This window comes from Notothenia rossii (assembly GCF_949606895.1).
Source record: "Notothenia rossii genome assembly, chromosome: 6".
Classification (NCBI taxonomy): Eukaryota; Metazoa; Chordata; class Actinopteri; order Perciformes; family Nototheniidae; genus Notothenia; species Notothenia rossii.
In genome coordinates, this window is record NC_136909.1 from 50,171,483 (window position 1) to 50,195,467 (window position 23,985).

The following is a 23,985-nucleotide window of genomic DNA, read 5'->3' on the forward strand; positions in this document are numbered from 1 at the left end:
TCACTCAACCCTGACACTAACTATCATTCTATTGTTTTTTTGTTCTGTTTAATTCAGGGTGCCTCATGGTTTCTTTCCTCCCAGCCATACAGGATAACATTATATTCATCCGCGTGGATGTCTACACAATAGTTCCTCTCTCTCTGAATGTACCTTGTTTTTATTTGTCAAATAAAAAAATGTGTGTTGGTGTTTTTCTCTGTCTGTCTGTCCTGGTATTGTATCCGGGTCAGATTGACCCGAACCTCTTATGAAGGACATAAATGCAGGTGGCCATTTTTTCAGAAGTGGAAAAAAATTAAAACAATTCCACATGTCCTTCACAATAAATACACCCCGGCCATTGAGTTTCAGGTTGAACGAAAATATCCTTATATTTTTTTTTATTCATTGAAAATGGAAATTGGGTCACTGCCATATTTGCACCCGTCCAATTCCAGTTTTGGATAGTCTGTCGTGGTTCCATTCCATTTCAAAGATCTGTTGACGCTCGGCGTAACCTTGTCGCACTGCCACTCCAACATCCAATCACAGGGCTTGAAGACTAATCACGGGGTTTGTAAAGCAAGGCAGATGTTGTAGTCCCAAACGATAGCTGGGGATTCTGGGTAGTGTAGTGTCTTCGGAAACTCTTTAGTGTCTAAACTCCGAAAAAACTATTTGTTTCTCCGAATCGAAGGTTAAAAACACAAAAGCATTGTACAAAATTCAAACAAATTAATATTGTGTAATTAACAAGGATAAACTGATGTTTTTTAGTGGATGAGTAATGCAGATATCACTGTGTAATCATTTGACAGTGAGGGGAATATATCCGGTTTTATTATGAAAACTTTGAGACTGGAAAAACAGTTTTCACCCAGTGAGGGTTGACGCTAATTTTACATGGAAGCTGCCACATATACACGTTCTCCTGGCGAGACAGGCTATATCAGAAACAATGCCCGACTGTTTTGGACGTAATATTGTCTGTGTTTACATTAGCATCGCTAACACTCAGAGCTAACCTGTTCTGGAGAGAGCATGTGTGTGAAGAAGCAGGCAATAAAAATGAACTCAGCGTGTGGTATAACCGGCAAGAGAGAAAGCCTTTGAGCTCCATACTGTTTCAGAAATAATCCTTGATCTAATAATCCTTGCATTTCATCACCGCAGCCTTTTAGACATATCTGCCATGTCCCGCATGAGCCGGCATAAGCTCCGCCCCCTCTTATTTTATTTTGTTTTCAGTTAGAAAAAAAAAAGCTTTATTTTGTTATTTAGCCTTTATTTGTACAGGTGAAAATCTCATTGAGACACAGGGTCTCATTCTCAAGACAGTCCTGTTTATACCCAGAATCAGCACCACTTTTGGAACAGGAAGAGAAATAGAGGGATATGAGGCATGGCTAGAATGGGTGATCTGTTTTTTTTTTTTACCAAAACACTTCAAAGATATGTTTTTTATATATTTTATATATATCTGAGACCAATGCTATTGCCTAAAAATAGCATGATAGGTGACCTTTAAGCTCGACACAAATGTTGCCTTATACACTGAAAAAAAGACACTTTTATGAAAAATCATACAAAAAGCATTATGGAAAAACATGATTATATTTATTTACTCATTTCTATATCACATCAAATCAATGGGAGGGAGCATTCAAGTTGATCTCCTTCATATTACCCTCTCAAGAAACATTGTTCTTAGGTTATTATTTATGCAGATACTCTACAAATTGTAATTGTGATTTCATTGGTCTCCCACTTTCCCACTCTGAACATGTGAAACTTTAGAAGCCCACCAGAGGCTGCCACTCTTCACCAGCAGAGCTCCAGAGTGGTGGAGACCCCTGCAGCTTCCCGGCAAAGTCATTGAGCTCATGGACGGCAACCGAAGAGGACGCAACTGGAATCTAGACAGCATGAAACTCTGAACACAGAGTGGTGTTTCAGAGCATCAGGAGGATCATGTTCAACACCTTCCTCAGTCACTCTGTAAGTAAATCATGGAACTTTTCTCTTTCTTCATTACATTTTTTTTGTTCAGTGTACAGACATTAGTAGAAATTCAAGGCTGCATGGTACTTAAACCTGATTAGATATTTGTTTGGGGATAAACAACAGATAGTGGAAGGTGGAAGCTTAGTTGGAAGTTTTTAACACTTTAATGAATAATATTGTCCACCTGACAGTAGTAGAGTGTGTAAAGGCTGGTTCAGCACTGTTTGTGGCAGTGTTTTTGTCACCCTGAAAAATAGATTTGTCGTCAGTCAAAAAATTATGAATCACTCATTTTAATTTTTTAAGAACATTTGAACACTTCAGCGAGGATGCATTAAGGAGAGAGCGCCTTCCTCTCAGACACACAGCGGGACACTCAGGGCTTCCTATGGTGGCCGGCCAATGCCTGGCCATGGGCAACGGTTCCATAAAAGTCCCGCGGGCTGAGGAGAACAGCTGCCTGGCCTCCATCCACACAGACCCCCCAGGCCTGGACAAAGATATACTCAGGTCAGAATAAAAGTTAAAACATTGATGAAAACCTATTGTTGGATTAGTTGTTGGATTAGATCAGTATGAACTCTGAATTCTGAATGTGGTACAGATTATTTTACCTCTGGAATTGGTAAGAGGTTGATACAATGTACAATGTTAATTGTATTTTAGCAACATAAATGCCATACATGTAAAAGATCCAGTTTCTCGTTTGGTTTAATGGCTTCTTAGTCTTTTTTGCTGTAATATAGTAGCACATAATTTCTCCTTGTCTGGAATTACTAAATAGAAAATGGGCATCAACATGAATCATTGGAGGAACCTTTCATTTATCCTGGTTGACCTCTATTGTTACCATGACAACGTAGTATTTACACATAATCTTCATAATATCTATCAATCTATAGATCCTACACATCCACTGAACGTAGAGTCTGAAAGTAAACAATATATTTCTTGCTAGAAATCTAATCAAATAGCATTATAATGGCTAAACTATACTATCATTCACTGACACTGGCCATAAGAAATCAATAGGAAAAGAAAGCAACAAGTCCTCCAACTCATACGACCAAATAGGTCTTTTGTTCAAGCGCTTAATACGTCCTATAATCACGTTTTAAAGTGTTCAACTTCTAGTGCTCCCGTTGATTGCAAAACGTTACAGATAACCCTCTCTGTAAAATCCTAAATTGTAGGATAGTTTGGCCATTAAAATGCTTTTTGATTAGATTTCTAGCGAGAACTGTATATTGTACTTTTAAAATCCACGTCCAGTGGATGTGTAGGTTTAGTTTGATAGATATTATGAAGATGATTTGAGGTTTCGCCAGGAGAACGTGTATACAGTTGGCAGCTTCCATGTAAAGTTAGCGTCAACCCTGCCTCACAGGGTGACAGTATTTCCGGTCTCAAAGTTTTCATAATAAAACCAATGATCGAATGATTTAACAGTGATATCTGCAGTACTCATCCACTAAAAAACATCTATCCTTGTTAATTACACAACATTAATTGGTTTAAATTGTGTACAATGCTTTTGTGTTTTTCCCCATAGGTTTTTCATTTTTAATTCTGAGAGACACTTTTCTTTTTTCAGAGGTTTTGATAGGCTAAAACATCAAACTACCCATAAATCCGGATGTTGGGATATGGTGTTTATGCGATATGAAGTCGGAAAAATATATATTTTTAATAATACATTATTCCGAGTGTTCTTGCTTTTCTCTTTGGAAGTCATCACATAACGGCATTGTAATACACGGTTTGGCAGCATTAAATATTACACATCTGCCGTAGTTCTCTATTTATAGAGCCCTGATGAGAAGACTTCTAGACAAACTGGAAGAAATGCCGCCGAAACTGAATATGTGACGTGGATCATAAATATATCAGCAATTAAACAAAATCTTCCATTTTTTTTCACACAATACGTCTCCTTGCAGTATCAACACTAATTTGGCTGACTTTTATATTTGATCCAATTGGTAGATAGGCTGTATTTACACCATAAAGGTGCACAGCTGATAGAAAGGGACTTGTAGTTTTTAAAGATATTACTGATTTACTGAACTACCTTTCCAACTCCTCATGCAGTTGACTGTTACAGGTCTATACAGGTTCATGGTACAATGCATAAGCTTCAAATCGAGAGACTGAAACTGTATTTTTCTTTACCGTTCTGTATTAATTTCACAATAAAGTTAATAGTCATATTATGTTTGATATTATTATGTTTTATTAACTACACCACTGGTGTTTTAACCCGCACCGCCTAGTGGTTAAAGCACGTTATTGAATTTTGTTGTTGAATAAGTTATATTTGATGAAAACATTTAAATATTAAGAGTAGCCTGTAGTGATCTCTACAATAAAACAGTTTAGTGCTGGACGTCCAAAGATATTAACAGGAGGATGTGCAAAACAGACAAACTAATAAGGCTTTATTTAAACATTAAAGAATAGTTAAGTTAAGGTCTTCTTTTGAATAAGAAAAAAACGTTGGGGTTATCCACAGATAAATATGAAGTCTGACAAAGTACTTAACGTCCAATATATTGCAGAGTTTATTTTGGCACTTGAAAATCACCTTCCCTGAATTTGAGTCAGGTGTAACTAAAGTCTGATTTAAGGGTTTTTTATATTTCACATCATTAATCAGAATCTGTAAAGAAACTAAAATAAATGTAGTATATATAAATACCAGGTTAACCTCTGAATTGTAGTTGAGTAGAACAAAGTAGTATGCTGCTGTAACAAAAACATTTCCCAACTTGGGATCAATAAAGTATATCTTATCTTATATAATCTTAAGATGATCGATGGCTACTGCCATATTTGCAAGTGCATGTTTCGGGCTTATCAATGAACAACAGGAGGCGTCACAGACATAAGACCAGCTGTTAAATAAAGCTCTTCTGACCTTAGCTGTCATGTGGGTATATATTAATGCTGCCCATTATCGACACAAGCAATTTTCACCCATTTATTAATTATATGTTTTAAATTTGATAACACCAATGTGTTTCGTATCCCCTAAGCCTCCAGGGGTGTACACAGTTTGATACTGGTAACTTCTAATTATGGGAAATACGAAAACGTCTTTTAAAACTACAATTCCCAGTAGAGACGTGCCATATAATGTTGCGAAACACACAATAGCCATAATGTGTAGTTCTGGGGGGGAGGGCTGGGCTGGACCCGTCCGAGTCCAGTTTTGGAAAGTCTGCCATGGTTCAATTCCATTTCAAAGAGCTGTTTGACGCTTTTCGTAACCTTGTCGAACTGCCACTTGTAAACTGTGTTCGTTATTCTCCCGTCCAGGAGAGAAGCTTTAAAAGGAGACTAAATGGAGTCTCTGTGAAAGTTCAATTGGGTACTTTAATTAAAAAAGGCGCGGGTTGGTCACAAGCATGATATTGTTCAGTCAGACAAACAGCTGTGATCCGCTCCTCGTTAGGGAAGAGAAGAGCCGATCTCTCCTCCGGTGCTGTTATATATCCTCTGCTGGCTCCTCCCCGCCAGCCGGCTCGCCTCGTCTCCAATGTCCGTTATTGCATTTAAACAGAGGATTGGTTCTTTTCACATTCAATATATGCTTAACACGCCTTTTCTCCACATATTCTCTTTCATCACTTTTCATTTAACACATTCTAAACGCTGTAATCAATACTCTAAAAAATACTTCTCGGCTCGTTTGGTTTCCGGTCATTCCGGATGTTGTCACATGCTACTCTCGTCTGTAAACAATAATGTATTCAAATAAACTGTACCTTCATTTAATATTCAGCATGGTAGTATCTCGACATCTATAGTTGTAGTGTTAAATCAGTAGGCTTCGGTTTGCACCACTCCATATCATTTCGCTACTAAATTCACCTCTTTAGGAAATCGTATATTAGCCACATGCTAAATGCTAACCACAGATGAAGGATTTTCAGAATAAAAGCTTAACTGCTTGTGCACAAGAATTTCTGCTTTTTCAGTATAAAAGAGCATTAAAACTGACGGCATGTTTAAACTACATTTCCCCATTAAAACATTGATTTTAATTTCTAAGGTGTGTATAATACTGAAATCAATGAGTTCTTCATCTGAACTTTGCATATTACATATCTCATATTAACAAACATACAATCAAATGGAATGGTTTTACAGCCGGCTTTACAAAAATACAAAATAAATTCTTGTCTGTGTTCAAACATAAAAGTTTTCCCTTGTGCATAACTTCTAGTGTTTACATTCAATATCATTCTTCAAAATAGCAGCAATGGCTTGGTATCAGAACATTTCTTCGTCCCTCCTTTCACAGAAACCGTTCTCATACCACGCTCAGTGTTAAGGCACTTGTTTTTACAAAGTGAAAAGAAACAAACCATTTTAGAATAGCAATGATTTTTACAACATGAGATCCACCATATTAGAATAGTATAAAGTAATAAAGAATAAAATAAAATATCTTGGATTGGCAAAGTAAATTGAAAAATAAAAATAAACTATCTTGGAATAGTGTAAAGTAAATTGAAATGGATTCACTCCATTTTAGCATTTTATTTTGCTCACTTCTTCACATGATTTCATAATTTAAAGAATCACATCAGCTGGACATTCATTGATCAATCTCATCTCCGAACATCCATATCATTTAAACTAACTCATCATTGTCATCAACATCTGAATACGGGGTGGGTCGTCTTGTTCTGCTAGCATTTGTAACTGTCTCCTCATGAGAAATTTACCGTCCCTCCTTTCATACCATTAGGTATAAGGTACATAAGGTATGAAAGTAATATGTTCTCTAGAAGGGGCCGTCGTGATCAATCGGTACGTTCTACAGTCATTTCAGGGAGAAGATTTTGGTCAGTTGTAGAATTTCATCACTTAAAAGTTCCTACTCAGTAACTTTGGGTGGTCTGTTCTAATGCAGTGATAAAGTTCCTGAAATGGTGGGAAAACCGGTGGAATATCAATAACGCATTATACTAATTTATCTTCAATTATGGTCTACTTAAATACCTATGCTAACCCCTTTAAAAGTGTGTGGAACCTTGGGTGCCCGAGCATGTGATAATTACTTCCTCCTTTAACAAGGATTTTAAAAACAGAAGTCATTTCATTAATGGTTTGTAGTTCAATTCAGGAATTTACACTTATGGCAGATATGTTTCTCCTTTAAATAACATCTATAAATGTCAGGTCATCACTGATTGAATGGTGTCTTTTAAAACTCATATTCTGGTGCCGTGCGCTCCCTCTGAAGCTGCAAGTAAGATTTAAAACATCTGCAGGGTGGGTCGAGCGACCCCTTCTTCCTGAACGATATTTGTTGTAAAATATGCACAATGAGTGATCCAAGGCCCTGCATGTATTACTCCCAATTATATTAGTTTTTTTTAAATTAAAATGTGCAATCTGTCTTTGCCCAGTGTCTTTTTTAAACTCTACATCTTGGACGAAAAACAAATGTTATTTCCACCTTAATCTTCCCTCCTGAGGTAATAACCATGCTACAATGGAGAAATCAATACTCTAGATTGGAATACTATCTTTGGCTTGGTACTAGCTCTACCTTTAACATTTTCCATACAAATAAAGATTTGTCTGCTTTTATAGAGTGGTTACTAAAACCATCCCTTTAAACTGTAGGTCTATACTGTAACAAGTTAAATCTTCCCCAAATTCACACATGAATAAAAAACTCTTAAAGAATAATTTGTTCATATGATGAAAAGATTGAATAATATGTTCTACCCTCAGTGTGTTTTTAGGGTTATTTAATAGTTTCCTCTTTCTTACTTTATAAATTAACCAATTGATTAATTCATGGCTAATAAATATTTTTCTTTACGTATTTCTCGTTGGTGAATAAGTGTGTTTATGTGTAAACTCACTCACTCCCGTTTTCCTTCTCTCCCCCTCTGGTTGTCAAGCCACGACCCCCTCACGTTCTGCCGGACCATGCCAACTCCTCCGTCCTGTCCTCTTCTCCGTCCACCTTCTCCTCAGTCCATCGGCTCTTGGATCCTTCCACTGTAACTCTTTCCGGTGTCCCATCTGCTTTGCTTTTCATCTCCTCCTTTACATACTGGTTGCATGGAGGGCGTATTCTGCTCTCATGTCCCACACTCTGCTCTTGTGTCCAAATCTTGTGGCTCAGCTTGGAACTTCATGTCCTGTGGGGGACCGATGAGAGTGTGCCTTTTTATGTCACCTGTAGTTCTGGATTCCTCAGGTGGAGATGGTTCTGGATAAAGTCTTGTCATTGTTGGTTCAGCTCTGCTTCTCTGTCTGTTCGATGGAGGAGGAGGAGTCTTCCGTGGTGAGGTCTTTTGTCTGTTTGGAAGTTGGGGTCGTAGCGTTCTGACAGGCGGAGAGATAGAGAGAGAGAGATCTCGGGACGCATTATCTATAGTTAATTCTAACACACTGAGGTAAAATAAATCCAATCTTTCCCACTCCATTTTCCTAACCATACTATCTTTCTTTGATGTTAAATGTCATCTAAGCCCAGTTTATGTTTTCTAATAATTGTACCATATCCCTAAACATTGTTTTCACCCACTGTAACATGTTTACTCCAATTAACTCTTTCAGGAAACCACTTTCTTCCATAAATTTAAATACCTAGATGTTTCAAGCACCACATATTTCACACACTATAAAGGAACGTCTCCATATTTTCTCCATCACTTTAAATCTCACTGTTATTTAGAATATAAGTAACTTTGGTGACTGGACATATCTGCAATGTCGCCACTATCTGCTGGGAAATTTTGTTCATAGAGTTTGTACATACAAAGCTGTACTTCTGGGTTAGTAGCCTGTTTCAACTGTAATCATTTTCAATAATTCTACTCAGTTCACCGGTCGGTTGTTCATAAACTTAACAGGGGGTGTTTCTGGTACAGACTAAAACATGGATCCAGTGTATTTAGAGATTCCCCTAATCTGTAAATCCCCATCACTTACATATCCCGATCACTTAAACCCATCTCATCATTTGATACAAGAACTGCATATAGGGGGGGGTGAATCATCTTGATTATAACCGCCTCTTGTTTGGGACCGAGTATTTCTAACTCCTCCTCTTTTTGCTCAGCTGATCTTTTGGCTCTGGGGATAAGTGAAAGTCTGTGAAACACAGCTGGAGTCTTGTTAGTGATGTGGGCATTCTCTATGAGTGAACTAATGGTTCCATGTCTTACTTGATATTGTACTCCCCATCCAACCAACAAGGTGCCAAGTGTAATGAGCACAATCAACAATGCTATTCTGCCTCTTATCCCTAGGGGACCCCACAATTGGTTTGGCTTTGTTCTCGACATCATCCCTATTTTATCCCTGGTTGTGTCCGTTACAGAATTTAAATAATGAGTCCAAAAATTACATACAAAAAATGGGACTCTTTTTCAGATGTAAAACAAAAAAAATAGGTTTTCACATTAATGTACAATCTATAAAAATCTATAGACAATTTGTCTTTTGAGCTGTTTCTATCTTTATCTTATTTCTATTTATTGTTTTGTCCCAGCTCTGCCAAATCAGTCCTAACTCCCAATAATGTTCTGGAAGTTGCCAGTGAAGGGTGACAATGTGTGAGGTGGTGTAAATTTGCTCCTTTTTCTTTACCTTTAAACCGGAGCGCGTGTGAAGTTTGTTACAACTTTTCACGCTTCCGTCCACCGGGGATGAGCCCACTGTCTTTTGTGAACTTTCACCCTCACCCAATCACCTGGCCGAACAGGAGTCTCTTCTTGTGTCTCGTCTGGTATCTCTGTAGCTTTACTAGCCTGTGTAGACAAAACTTGCATAATATTACTCAGAGTTCTGACATATTCATCCACTTCTATTTGTCTAATATCTAAAACTGGACCACTCCCTCCTTGGAGAAGGCCCAAGCTTCGGCATACCTCTTGTTGTTATGAGACCTATTGTTGACTACATTTTATTATTTATTAACTACAACGTCACCGAATCAACATATCTGTATAATCATGACACTCCCTCCTTTGAGCATAAAATGCTCAATTAATATTGCAATGATTACCGTATTATGAACAGGACATGTAAAACCCATAACGTTGCATTAAATAAATATAAATTCTCTGTGTACCCACAAGGCGTACAAAAATATCATATGATGTATGGCTTTCTGATGGCATAAATGCATATTCACAAAACATTTTCCATTAGCAATTCTAATAGTTTACTTGTTTCAATAATGGCTTTTGTCATGGTATTATGCATCATTGTTGCTGCGAAAAACAATACCCCTGGTGTCGCTAATGCCTCTCAATAATTCTAGGATTAGAGGATTGGTTGACACTGCTGAACTAACATATGATAAAATAATCTTTCTCCAAACTGGAGGGAAAATATGAACTATTCTCACAGAGAGTGACCTGCATGAAGGGCTGGTGCCCCTCACTCAAATGAGATATTGCCTTAAGCACTACACTATAAATCAGTAAAGTTACTCAAGAATAAATAAATAAAGACTGATTCTTGAAACTGTTGTAAAAACCCTACAACTTCTTCATCCAAGCTCTTAATCAGTGTTATGTTATTTAATCTGCGGCTCATGCCTTAAAAAAGATACTTCAGACCGATTATAAAATTGTGTTTATGAGAAAAATGCAATCTGACTCCATAAATCACATAATTGTTTGATTAAAAACTGCACTTCTGGCTAAGAATAAATGAAGTTCCCCTTTAAACACAGCCCCGGTCTTCTGAAGGGGTCTATCTATGTACTGGCTGGAAAATGTCGGGCCAGTCTCTGTCACTCCGTCACAGTTCTCCCGCTAACAGTCACTCTCTAGTTCAGCTGGGTTCTTGTTGACTTCTTCACTGGTTTGAGACAAGCAACCCTATTGGAATACCTCCCTTTGTAGCCAGACTTCACCACAGCAGAATCGAGTTTCTGTTTTCAGGTCTGGACAGCTTCACGTCAGGTGTATCGCCGCCCCTTGCATATTTTGGGTGGAAGCCCGTCTTCTTGACCTCACTAGTTGTGTGGACACAATAGTTTTATGTGAGGGGGAACAACATCACTCGTAATGTATTTTCCTTCTCATAATTACAAAAATAGTCTGCTAAATGTTCTACTATGCTACTTCTAATTGGTGGATGCTCTGTGTAAATGCAATATTCTACTCACTATCTTTTAAATAACATTCAACCTCTCCCTCCTGTGGTGACATATGTGGCTCTATGTAGCTGGTTTTCTAAATACTCTAGTGCTGAAGATGCATCACCTGATGGTCTGGTCCTCTAAGCTTCCTCATTGTTGTGGATGATACCAGGCTGTCAGTGGCATTTGGTTCATGTTTGGAAATCCTGTGCGTCTTTGACATCTCTGGGACCCCCTGCCTCCGTCGTCATCATGGAAACTGCATGGTGGGCCGTTGTTTGGCGCATGTGGTGGGTATTTCATTTGTTGTTGTGGACAATCTCTAGCCCAATGGCCCAGCTGATTGCATATGTAGCATCCCTCAAACCGGAGAACTTTTCCTCTGCCTCTGCCTCCTCGGAAACCTCCTGGTTGTTGGTTCTCCATCTGATTCTCTGGCACTATCTGAGATTCAACTGTTTGAGATGTCTGCACTGCATTCTCTGGTTCTTCCTGAGCTTGAATTGTTGGAGGAATCTGCCCTGCCTTCTCTGATGTAGCTGCCATTTGCCTTGCCGCTTTCTTGTTTTTATTAGCTTCGGTATTTTTTTCAGCCTTTTGTATCTTCAAGAGTCTTAGTTGTAATGTTTTAATTTCTTCGTCTTTTTCCCTCTGGGTTGCTTGGTATTTCATATCGTGGTAAATGAGATGTTGTCTCCATTCTTCAATGGGTATAGCATCTAATGCCACCACATCTCCCAGGCTTGCCTGTACTGATTGGGGAAGGGCGTTAATGACCGCGTTCTTCCACAGCATTATGACAGACTGTGAAACGTCATGTCGTTCTCCAGTGCAGTCCTCCCACACTCCTTCACATCTCTTCAGGAAGGCATACATGTCTTCCCCCGGTTCTTTTCTCAGGTAGTTGAGGGCCTGTAAACTCCGTGTTGTTGGGTAGATTTGACGAATGGCAGCCCAATACCTCGACCTGACTTTGTTGAAGAAAATGTAATCTGGAGAGTTGGTGCATTTGGCCTTGGAATCTACTGCTCTTGCCTCTAGTCTTCCTTCTATCCGTCCAAGCAGTGCCCTCATGTCTCCCAAGCACAGGTGGTCTTGGACTGTGTATTTCTCCAGATCATTCACCCACTTCTGACCTCCTTGTGTAAGTGGAGGTAGTTTTGCCGCTAATGCTTCCATGTCTCTGTGAGTCCATGATTGGTATTTCAATCCTCCTTCTCCAGCCGCTATCAGCGGTAGTATGAGTGTTGAGCAGTTCCTGAGTCTTCCAGCTTCAGTTACGTTGTGGTGTCTGGAGAACCTTCGCCTTCTCTTCTCTTGAGTTGTGCTTTCATACTTTTGCTGAGGTCTTCCATCTTTCTGTTGAGCTCCTCTTCCATTCTTATGCCTAGTTCTTCCAATCTTCTGTTGAGCTCACCAGATAGGAGTCTTACCTCATACTCCAAGTCTTTGACACGTGTAGCTGTGGGGAGACCGTCCAACTCCAATACTCCTCCTAAAACCCCTAGAGTTGGAGCTTGTATTGGGGGTTGAAAGAAACTGTATTCTTCTGTCATGTCGGGAGGAGGCGCATTTGTCAGGCTTGGAAGGAGCTTTGAAGGTTGGATTACTGGAGCTTCTTCTGTCTTTTCTTTCTTATCTTCCTTTGCTGTGAGCTCTGCTCTTTGAGCCACATACATGCTGTTCGTTGATTCTTGGCTGACATATTTTAGATGGAGTACCAGACTTGTAACTCTAGATTTTCTTTTTTCAGCTCTGTTCATAGCAATGTTTTCAGGTCCATACCAAGAGGGTTGTCCGGCTTTGATCCATGCTTTTTCCTGTTGTAGGTATTCAGCATTCTCTTGTTCAACTACAGCTTTTCTATGGGCTTTGGTTGGTCCAGGCTGATCATCTGCTGGAAACAGTCCTCTCGTTTGCCACTGTTCCAACAGTTTCTCCATGTGGTTCCATGTCTTTTGTCTAATATTTGGAACTGTTATAGCATCTGATCTGATTTGTATCCTTCCCTTGATATCTGCTGTTGAGCCTGGCTCTGCGTCTAGTCTCAACTTAGTTTGTTTAAGTGCCATGTTCTCTTCCTATTCGAATGAAATTATGAAGTTATCAAAGATTGAAGCACTAATCCTCCGACTAGCACCTTTGTTCCTGATAAATAATATCCTATTTCATCCGATCTTAACTTTAAATCAGGGTTGTTGTTTTTTTTTTGTTTTTTTTTTAGAAAGTTCAATATTATTAAAGTAAATTAAAATATACAATTTGTGCAAATTTTAAATTGTTAAAAATAAAAATGGTACAGTGTACAGCAGGCCTATTCAACTGGCGGCCCGCGGGCCAGATGCGGCCCAGAACCAACTCCCGAGTGGCCCAGCCTCCCGTAGCCAAATTCCTACACTAGTACAGACCTTGAACGCAACACTCCGCGTTTCATAGAAACCACCAAACCACAACGTAGCACGTTTTTTGAAAGTGCATCTAGTGGTGCTAGTAACGGTGGTCCTATGATAGCAACTCTAAAACATGTCTCTCTCAACTCTGAAGCGTAAACAGAGACAAAACGGTCATTGATCTTGTGGAGCAGATCCAAGTCAAGCTGGACCTTTTCGCGACCGACTTGAGCACGGGTCGGATACTGCATTTTCCGACGCTCCCCAAACACATCAAATCTCCGGCACAAATCACGGATGTGATGACAGATTTCATTGCGAGGTTGAAAGAGAACTTTGCCGGTCGATTGGATGGACTTGCTCTGCCCACAGAGGTGATGATGGGCTTTGCCAGAGACCCCTTCACTGTTGCAATAGAGGGGGACGTATCAACCCGAGCAAAGGAAGTGGTCCCCTGCATCGACAAGGGGAAATATACACTGGAACTTATTGACATGCAGCGCACTAACGGGCCAGCAAAGTTTTGGAGTGATGTCAAAAAACAGCAGATCCCTAACGTTCAGAAAGTAGCGATCTGTGTGCTCAGTATGTTTGGATCAACATACACATGTGAATCAAGCTTTTGACACATGAACTCAATCAAAAGTAGCACTCGCTGCTCCCTGACTGACAGCACTCTTCACCAATGTCTTAGGATTGCATTGACATCCTATGAGCCAAAAATCACTGCTCTTGTTCAAAACAAAAAATGTCCCTTCTCCCATTGAGAAAGTCAGCGATGACAGATCACAAATGAGGTGATAGTAAGCACCTAGTTTACTATAGTAGGCGTGTAGTGTAGTATTCATTCATATAGTTACCCGTATCCCTTGTTATGGGTTTGTGCACTGAAGGGTTTGACAGTTCTTTCTGTATTCATTTAAATGCACTTTGTAATGTGGCTGGGTCAAATGTGACCAAAACGTATGATTTTTTTGCTATTACTTGAAAAGTGAAAAAATAGTATTGCTACAGTACTACCTCTTTGTGTTGCATTGGAGCTCTTTAGCTGTGTTTTTTGTATGTGAGGACATTTATTAAGACTGCTATTATTGTATTCAGTAAATGCACTTTGGGATGTGCCTGGTTCAAAAAACATAACCTGAATATTTGACTTCTAAAGCAAACAAATGTAATGCTACAACTGTGCACTTTTTTTTCAGATTCTGTTAAATTAATGCTAATTTGTTGTGTTTTTATGCACTTTTTGACCTACCTTTTGTTAGATGAACAATGAATAAAAATGGCATGTTTTTCATCGCAGTAATATGTGTTGGTTTAAAATGTGTCACTACCCGCTTTTTACAGGCCGCTGAATGTCTGGCCCAGCTGAATTTTCTAGTTATAAAATCTGGCCCAACTGAATGTTTAGTTGAATAGCCCTGGTGTACAGTATGGTTTTGACTTTGAAATATGAAAATAGAAATCTGTGGTAAAAATCTAAATCCACTGTGTACAGTGCATACTGAAGTGTATGAAATTATGCAAATGTCTCAACTTGTGTTAGCTTCAATAAAGTGGTGTTTGAATATTCTACAGTCTAGGTTATGTTATTATGTAAAGTTTCTCATCTTATAATTAGAAACCACTTTGCAATTCTATTCTGGCGATCAAGCTTATGTTTATTTATAACACTTAAAATTATACTTCACATGGTATGGTGTTTCTTCTATTTGTGTAATAATTCTGTACTACCACCAGAGTGCGCTATTTTAATTTCCTAGCTTAATCCACTAGGGAATAGCTGTTGCAAAACTGAGTTGTTTTTAAAAAGGAGAAACTTATTTTCCTTAAAAGTATCTTTAAAATAGGAAGAACACTACACTATGGTTAAACAACACAGCACGTAACCGCGAAAACACATTTGCAACCCGGAATATTTCAAAAACCGCCAAAACACATTTGCAAGCAGAATTAGATCAATAATCCGCCAATACACTTTTGCCAGCAGCAATACTTCAAAACTTTGAAAATACAACAATCCTTCCCTTTAATATCCACAAATTGATTCAGCCTTCTAGTTCCAACTGTGACCAGAAGTATTATTCGTTCTTCACAAGACTGAGGTCAGGAAAATGCCTCATTGGAGTGAAACCAGCTGCATACAGATGCAGCACTGAATTTAGGACTCCAATTTACAGCTTCCTGCCTACCACCAGCCAAAGACCAGTATAGAGGAATGTTAAGCCCTCCCACTATTTTCCAAGAGGGCGTTGCCAGATTTTCAATTTCAGATGTTAACCAGGAGATGGCGCTTCATTCACAAATACAGAAAGACAAGTTTCATGGACTTTCAGTTGTGTTTTGAAGAGCATTTTAACACATCAATATTTTAGATCAACTAAAGTATATCTAATCTTGTAATTCAATAATATATAGTCTTTATATATTAAATAATCATAATTATAATGTAAATGTTTACATTACACTTCTTTATTTGTTATGCTCGTACTTTTACCTTTACAATCGTTTGCTTTAATATGCAGTATATTTTTGTGTTTGCTTCCTCCTGCTCCCTTTCGGACACATACTGTATGATTTATTATTATTATTAATATGAAGATATTATTAAGATAAGATAAGATGTTACTTTATTGATTGAACATTTTAGTTTAGAATGTGCTGTCCCACGGTGATTCAGAAGGCTCACAGGTCACATTCCGACCATTATTGAAAACAATAGGTGCTTTCACACCTTCTACAGTTTGATTTGTATATAGGGAGCTCTGTCAGTTTTCGAATTACTCATTTGCTTTCGGGGAGCCCTATTTTTCAGAGCACATCCTGCTACTAAATATGTCACACGCACGCTCTGTTGACTGGCGCAGCAGCGCGGATACGATCAATTGCTATAAAAACACTCTTCTACTAATACAGACGGTGTCACTATGCCGGCGGATGTGGCCGTTGTTGAAGCCTCTTCAGGCTCCGCATCGGCAGGCCTCTCCCTCGGTGTGGGGCTGTCAAACTCGACCCTAACGCCGCTTACAGCCGGCCAACTAAAAGTTGTTTTCCGTTCACGTTGTCATTTTTAGACTCCTTCGCTTCTTTGCTTGTGAATCCAAAAGCTTTGACGCTTGGCTGTTTTCGTTTTGCCATATTTTTTTATTACACAGCCAGAGTTAAAAAAATATCAATATGAACATTTCAAATACCGCGCCGGCATCACCGCCATAATCATAGCAACGTAAGTAAGAATGCAGCGCCGCCACATACAGATGGCAACACCCAGACATATTCACAAATATAAAACAAATATTCAGAAACTGTAATGAACAATAACTATTATTTATTTCAAGAACTGTTATTGACAGAAACTCAACATTTCTAATCTGTGTGACACAAATATGCACGACTGTTTTGGGCTCCCCCTATTTATCTCAAAGTCAGCCTTCAGGGGAGCTCCCTCCCTCTTCGGGGGAGCCAAGCTCCTCCTAGCTCCCCCCCATTTCGAACAGTGTCTGTGGCTGAATGGCCAGCGATTAGGTGCGGCGCATTTGTCATAGGTGATCAGAGCTAACTGCCTGCCGTCAGATTTCATTTAAAAAACAGATCTGATTTTAAGACTATTTCTGCGCTCATAAAGAATGATAAGAATAAGAATAATGCGTATTGAACTGGTTTCATTAATTAGTGAGTTTATTTAATACTAGAACCACCAATCGGGTCAATTTGTGTGATGTGTTGTTGTGTGTGTGCAATGTAACTTTTTTTCAATAAAATATTAAAGTCTCCCAGTCCCTGACTTTTCCTGAAAGTGTGTTATGTAGCACCCTATGTTGTTAAAAATTGCATTCTAATAGCGGGATTTGACGGGTTTAGGTAGGCCTATACAAAAACCTCTGGCGGTTCTAGTGTTAAGGTAATTAGGTACAGTAGAAGCCCTTTTTTTTATCAGTAACGAATTTAGCAGTTGAACATAAAAGTCAACTAACTGAGGGTCACTTGCAATGACAGTGTTGTGTCAAACTGTAAACTTGTCACTCAGAGTAACCTACCGTTAATTTAGCTGCTGGAGGAGAAAGATCAAGGGGGGAGGGGGGGAGAGAGCTGTGGTTGATGGGCCATTAGTTGTGTAAATACACAGCTGAGAGCTGCCGTTTCATTCAGACTGTTTAAAAAACTGTAACAACGGACTATTTTTCTTAGCGGATGCATGTCAATTTAAATCAATACATACAACTATTTTTTAAATCAATACATACAACTATTTTTTAAATCAATAAAAATAAATAATAATAAGTGTATTATGTTGTTACATCGTTTCAGATGTTATGTTTCAGTTGTGCTCTGTCTATGTTCAGTGATGCAAACTTGTCACCTTTCGGCGAAATTCGCCGTTTTGAATCCAAAATAAGTCGTTTGTGTGATTCATGTAGATCTGCAATACAAATATTTTTGGGGTATGGGGGGGGGGCTGGGACCCGGAGTAATCTGCGGCCGTGAGCTGTTATGTGCCATCATGACACGCATGGTGTTCTTTTTTTATATATTATAATGAAGTACGAGCTGTGTGCACGAGTCTTCCTGCCTGTCGGCTCTGCTCATGGATGTATAATAAGGCTCTGCTGCTCCGAGATGATGGTCTAGCGTCAGCAGCAACATTACCTACGGGTGCGTTCGTTAATATTAACTGTGCGTCCGGAGTCACTGTGGCACAGACTGGACCGCTGGTGAACAGCTGTTAGAACGGGCTGTTCAGGTGTTCAGAGCAGAGCTCCCTGTCGGAGCGGCAGAGCGTGATGTGAACTGAAAAGTTTTTCTGTGGCAATATTATTTAAGGAATCGTTGAGCTAGCTAGCTAGCATACATTGTCACTATCTGCTAACGTTAGCTTTAGCCTTCTATTTCTAATAGTTTTTTTCATAGGCTATAAACAGAGGTGGTATAAGTATATATATTGTACTTGAGTAAAAGTAGAAATACTCAGATCTTGTACTTGAGTAAAAGTAATAGTCCCAGAGTGTAGGAATACTCTGTTACAGTAAAAGTCCTGCATTCAAAATGTTCCTCAAGTAAAAGTAGAAAAGTATTATCATCAAAATATAGTGAAAGTAGCGACAGTAAAAGTAGTCATTGTGCAGATTGGTCCATTTCAGAATAATAGATATGATATGTTTTATAATGATTGATCATGAAAGTGTTCTCAAAGCTGCTAAAGGTGCAGCAAGTTTGAATGACTTTGTATACTGCAGGGTAGCTTGTGGATTTACTCCAGGTGGAACTAAAGTCTGATTTAACACTTGATTATATTTCACTTAATTAATCCAGATCTGTGAAGTAACTAAAGGTATTAAATACATCTAGTGGAGTCAAAGTACACCTGTACCTCTGAACTGTAGTGGAGTAGAAGAACAAAGTAGCAAAACATTGAAATACTTAAATAAAGTACAAGTATCTCAAAATTGTGCCCAAGTATAGTACTTGTTGAGTTTATGAACTTAGTTACTTTACACCATGTGGCTATAAAGATAAAAAGACTTAAGCCTTGCACAGAGGCCTGAAAATACATTTTCAAAATGCTCAACAGTGCTGCCAAAATTATAAACTGACTGCTCCACAATTTGAAATAAATGCTTTTATATATTTCTATTATGTGACTCTTTGGCGTTTCTATTATTATTAACACTGCTGCTTTAGTTGTTCTGACTGCTAAAATCCTCTGTCATTCCGTGGGGCAGAGTCCTGCACGGGTCTGATTTTCAAGACCCGCTCCCGCCCCGCACCCGCGATGTGCAATACCGAACCCGCCCCGCTACCCGCACATATTGCCAATTAGTTCCGCAACCCGACCCGACCCGCCGGCACAAGATCCGCAACCCGACCCGAACCCGCATATATATAAGCAGTGAAAACGTGCAATTATTAACACACGCAGTTGCATATTTGGCTCAAAAAGCCTCGGATGTTGATTATTTTCTGCATCTAGGATGACACCAAAAGCCTCCCAGACGTTGGATTTCGCTCTTGAGGAAGAGTTATTGAAAATGCTGTATTCTCCGCTAGAGAGTTTCACCTCAGCCATTCAGAATGTGGCGCGCTCAGCAGCAGATAGATGCGCTGCAGAGGTTATGAATATGCTCGGTCCCGCGGGGGAGAGGTCTGAGGATTTAAACATTAAACTAAATTATTATTATTTAAATATATTTATTATGCAACACCCGCAACCCGACCCGCATCATCTTTGTTTTACCCAGAACCGAACCCGGAAAAAAGCGTTTGAAAAAATACCACCCGCAAATCACCTTTTTTGCGGGTCACCCGTCGGGTACCCGCGGATACCCGACCCGATGCAGGACTCTGCCGTGGGGTGGGGGAGCCGGGGGCTCGGATCCTTGTCACCTTTTTCATACCTGATGAGTTTGCATCCCTGTATGTTAAAAAGCCTCAGTCACCTTAATTCATGTAATAAAAACATCTCAGGTCAGTAACACTCAAAGCTAAATGTGCAATACCATGTTCAGCTATGTTACTATGTATAATGTTATTGTTGTTACATCAGAAGATGTACATATTGAAATGATTTCTTAACTTACAGTAGGCTATTTTTTACAATGTGTGTTGGAAGGATTTATTAAATTACACTGAATATTGTCATTGTTGAAGGCTTTTAGAGAAGGGTGAAATATAAGCCTGAATTACATAAAATGTTAAACCTAAAAACATAAAAGCCACAATAAATAAGTCACAATTATTGTAGTTATTTTTACCTCCCGTATTGCTTTCAACCCACCAGCTTTTATGGTGTTGTTACGTCACTAACTGTAAGCTTGTCACATACAGTCTATGGTCACTCAGAGTAACCTACTGTTCATTTAACTGCTGGAGAAGAAAGATCAGGGGGGGAGGGGGGGAGAGAGCTGTGGTTGATGGGCCATTAGTTGTGTAAATACACAGCTGAGAGCTGCCGTTTTATTCAGACTGTTTAAAAAACTGTAACAACGGACTATTTTTCTTAGCGGATGCATGTGAATTTAAATCAATACATACAACTATTTTTTAAATCAATAAAAACATTTTCTAAATCCATAAAAGCATTTCAATTAATATTGGGAGTCATGTCGTTACTTTGTTGAGAATGTGGCCATGTAATAAGCGGGATAATTTGCAGCGACTTGTTCTTTATGGGGAAAATAACACCCTTCATCCAGATGAGGATCCCTCCGCTACACTTTGGGATCCTGATCGACCGACGAAACTCCATTAAAATATACATATTTTTGGTGAATTACTGAGTTTAGGCACGTTAATAACGTTTTAATGAAGTTGAATACAGTATATTCATATGTGTCAGTGATTTCATGTCAATTCGGCAAACATAAACATAAATGATCGTGGTGAAGATGATGATTAAATTAGGATTAAAAATCGAGAGCCGGGCTGCATTTCCTGCCGTTCGTTTTTTTCGAATAACAAAATTATTTTGTTAAATAACAACATGTTGATGTTTTGTAAATGATTACATGTGTCTTATTTAGCACAGAGTATGATATCCGTGACATATGGACCTTAACAAAGTTCCGCTGTACATCCAGCGTACTGTATCTGACTTTATTTCACATGAGCTCCAGTGTGGAACCCCACTGCACCTCCTGGTGGATCAATGATCCATTGCAGCTGGCTTCATTATAAATACATTTATCTATCACGGGGGCGGTCTCAAGTCAAGCTGGAGGTTTTCCCTTGAGCGAGGGCAGATCACGTACCAATCACGGCCCTCGCGTTTCAAACTGTCCGAAATGAATCGCTCCATCTGTAAGAACAAAGAAAGGAGTGCTTTGAATTTGCATTTCACGAAATGGCGATTGCCCTGTCTTTGTTTTTCCACATGTGGGGTGTAAACAAGATGGCACCCGATTATTTCGCACTCTGACCTGTAGACAAAGAGATTTGTCCATGCGGCTCTCAGGTGGGAGTTTAAACAATGGCGAGGTGATCTTTAAACGAACCATAACAAAGTAAACCACTGGTGTGGTATTATAAACCCTGAAATCCAAGCCAAAACAACACTTAGTTTAAAATAACAACATTTCTATCTAGTTTACTATGAACAAAATGGGCTTTATCTTATTGATATCATCACTTAAAGTTAGGAACCCTTACGCAATAGCTATAAACCTGTTCACGTAATATTTGACTTTATAGTCGACTATGGGCTTTATCTTATTGATATCATCACTTAAAGTTAGGAACCCTTACGCACTAGCTATAAACCTGTTCACGTAATATTTGACTTTATAGTCGACTATGGGCTTTATCTTATTGATATCATCACTTAAAGTTAGGAACCTTTACGCACTAGCTATAAACCTGTTCACGTAATATTTGAGTTTATAGTCGACTATGGTTAACTGTTGCTATTTGGACACGCCAAACCGGGACCAATATGGAGACCTATCAGCAACTAATAATAGACCGTCGTCTTATTACTGCACTGCTGTTGTAATTCCGATTACCGTAACCCACCTGCAATATCTTGTTTAAAACAGAACAGTTTTAACCACTGATAAAGGCTTAGACCTTAACCAAGCCTTTTCTTGAAAAGGACTTTCTTTAAAGCACTGACTTCGGTTACTTAACCCTGAGATGATTCACTATGCCCTGCTGGTTTTCACTTACTCGGCCCTTAACCGATTCGCTATGTCTCCAGATCTTAACAAAAATCGTCAAATGGGCTATATACCCTTACGTCATAGGCTAACTAACTACGAGCGTAACAAGAGACACCTACGTGAAAACAGCAAGGCACCTATCCGAAGTACAATGTCCACACACATTTATATTTAAAATTCAACACCCACACGTGGTTAATAGCATGCAGGGTTAATGGAACAAAAGAAAGTGTGAACTCACCCTGTTTGTGACAAAACAACGCGTTGTGGTTTTAGAGTGATTATTTTATCAATTTGGGTTGTTTTAACATTAAAATGCACAGCTATTTTCAGGACCCGCCGGCTGCCGTCAAGCACACAAATCTAACATTGCCTAGTTTAACTAATGAAGAGTCTTTGTCATAACAGGCATCTTCGTACCGATTGATTTGAGCTCTTGTGTGTCGAATGGCTGCAAGCGTCTCCAGGAAACAGCCGGTTGGTTTTCTCTCCTCGGTCAGCGGGATCACGTCGGGGAACTCACCAGATTGTAAACTGTGTTCGTTATTCTCCCGTCCAGGAGAGAAGCTTTAAAAGGAGACTAAATGGAGTCTCTGTGAAAGTTCAATTGGGTACTTTAATTAAAAAAGGCGCGGTAGTGTTACAGACAGAATATTGTTCAGTCAGACAAACAGCTGTGATCTGCTCCTCGTTAGGGAAGAGAAGAGCCGATCTCTCCTCCAGTGCTGTTATATATCCTCTGCTGGCTCCTCCCCGCCAGCCGGCTCGCCTCGTCTCCAATGTCCGTTATTGCATTTAAACAGAGGATTGGTTCTTTTCACATTCAATATATGCTTAACACGCCTTTTCTCCTCATATTCTCTTTCATCACTTTTCATTTAACACATTCTAAACGCTGTAATCCATACCCTAAAAAATACTTCTCGGCTCGTTTGGTTTCCGGTCATTCCGGATGTTGTCACATGCTACTCTCGTCTGTAAACAATAATGTATTCAAATAAACTGTACCTTCATTTAATATTCAGCATGGTAGTATCTCGACATCTATAGTTGTAGTGTTAAATCAGTAGGCTTCGGTTTGCACCACTCCATATCATTTCGCTACTAAATTCACCTCTTTAGGAAATCGTATTTTAGCCACATGCTAAATGCTAACCATAGATGAAGGATTTTCAGAATAAAAGCTTAACTGCTTGTGCACAAGAATTTCTGGTTTTTCAGTATAAAAGAGCATTAAAACTGACGGCATGTTTAAACAAAATTTCCCCATTAAAACATTGATTTTAATTTCTAACACACTCCAACATCCAATCACAGGGCTTGAGGACGAATCACAGGGTTTGTAAAGCAAGGCGGATGTTGTATCCCCAAACGATAGCTGGGGATTCTGGGTAGTGTAGTGTCTTCGGAAACTCTGTAGTGTCTAAACTCCGAAAAAACAGTTTGTTTCTCGGAATCGAAGGTTAAAAACACAAAAGCATTGTACACAATTTAAACCAATCAATATTGTGTAATTAACAAGGATAAACAGATGTTTTTTAGTTGATGAGCAATTCAGATATCACTGTGTAATCATTTGACAGTGAGGGGAATACTTCAGGTTTTATTATGAAAACTTCGAGACCGGAAATACTGTTTTCACCCCGTGAGGGTTGACGCTAACTTTACATGGAAGATGCCGCGTATACACGTTCTTCCGGTGAGACCTCAAATCATCTTCGTAATATCTATCAAACTATCACACATCCACTGGACGTAGATTATAAAAGTACAATACAGTACTTCTCGCTAGGAATCTAATCAAAAAGCATTTTAATGGCAAAACTATTGC

General features: G+C 39.1%; 1 protein-coding gene across 4 annotated transcripts in view; it reads left to right on the top strand.

Moving 5' to 3' along the window:
* prkg2l (protein kinase cGMP-dependent 2, like) overlaps positions 1-23,985 on the top strand; it is an 89,353-nt gene that overhangs the window by 27,209 nt on the left and 38,159 nt on the right. For all 4 annotated transcript variants that reach the window (XR_013809710.1, XM_079690289.1, XM_079690288.1 and 1 more), the window contains 2 exons: positions 1,780-1,980; positions 2,293-2,496. Coding sequence is in view for 3 of the 4 variants with exons in the window: in XM_079690289.1 (XP_079546415.1) it covers positions 2,375-2,496 (122 nt within the window). In the remaining variant the exon portion in view is untranslated. The remainder of the gene's footprint in view (positions 1-1,779; positions 1,981-2,292; positions 2,497-23,985) is intronic.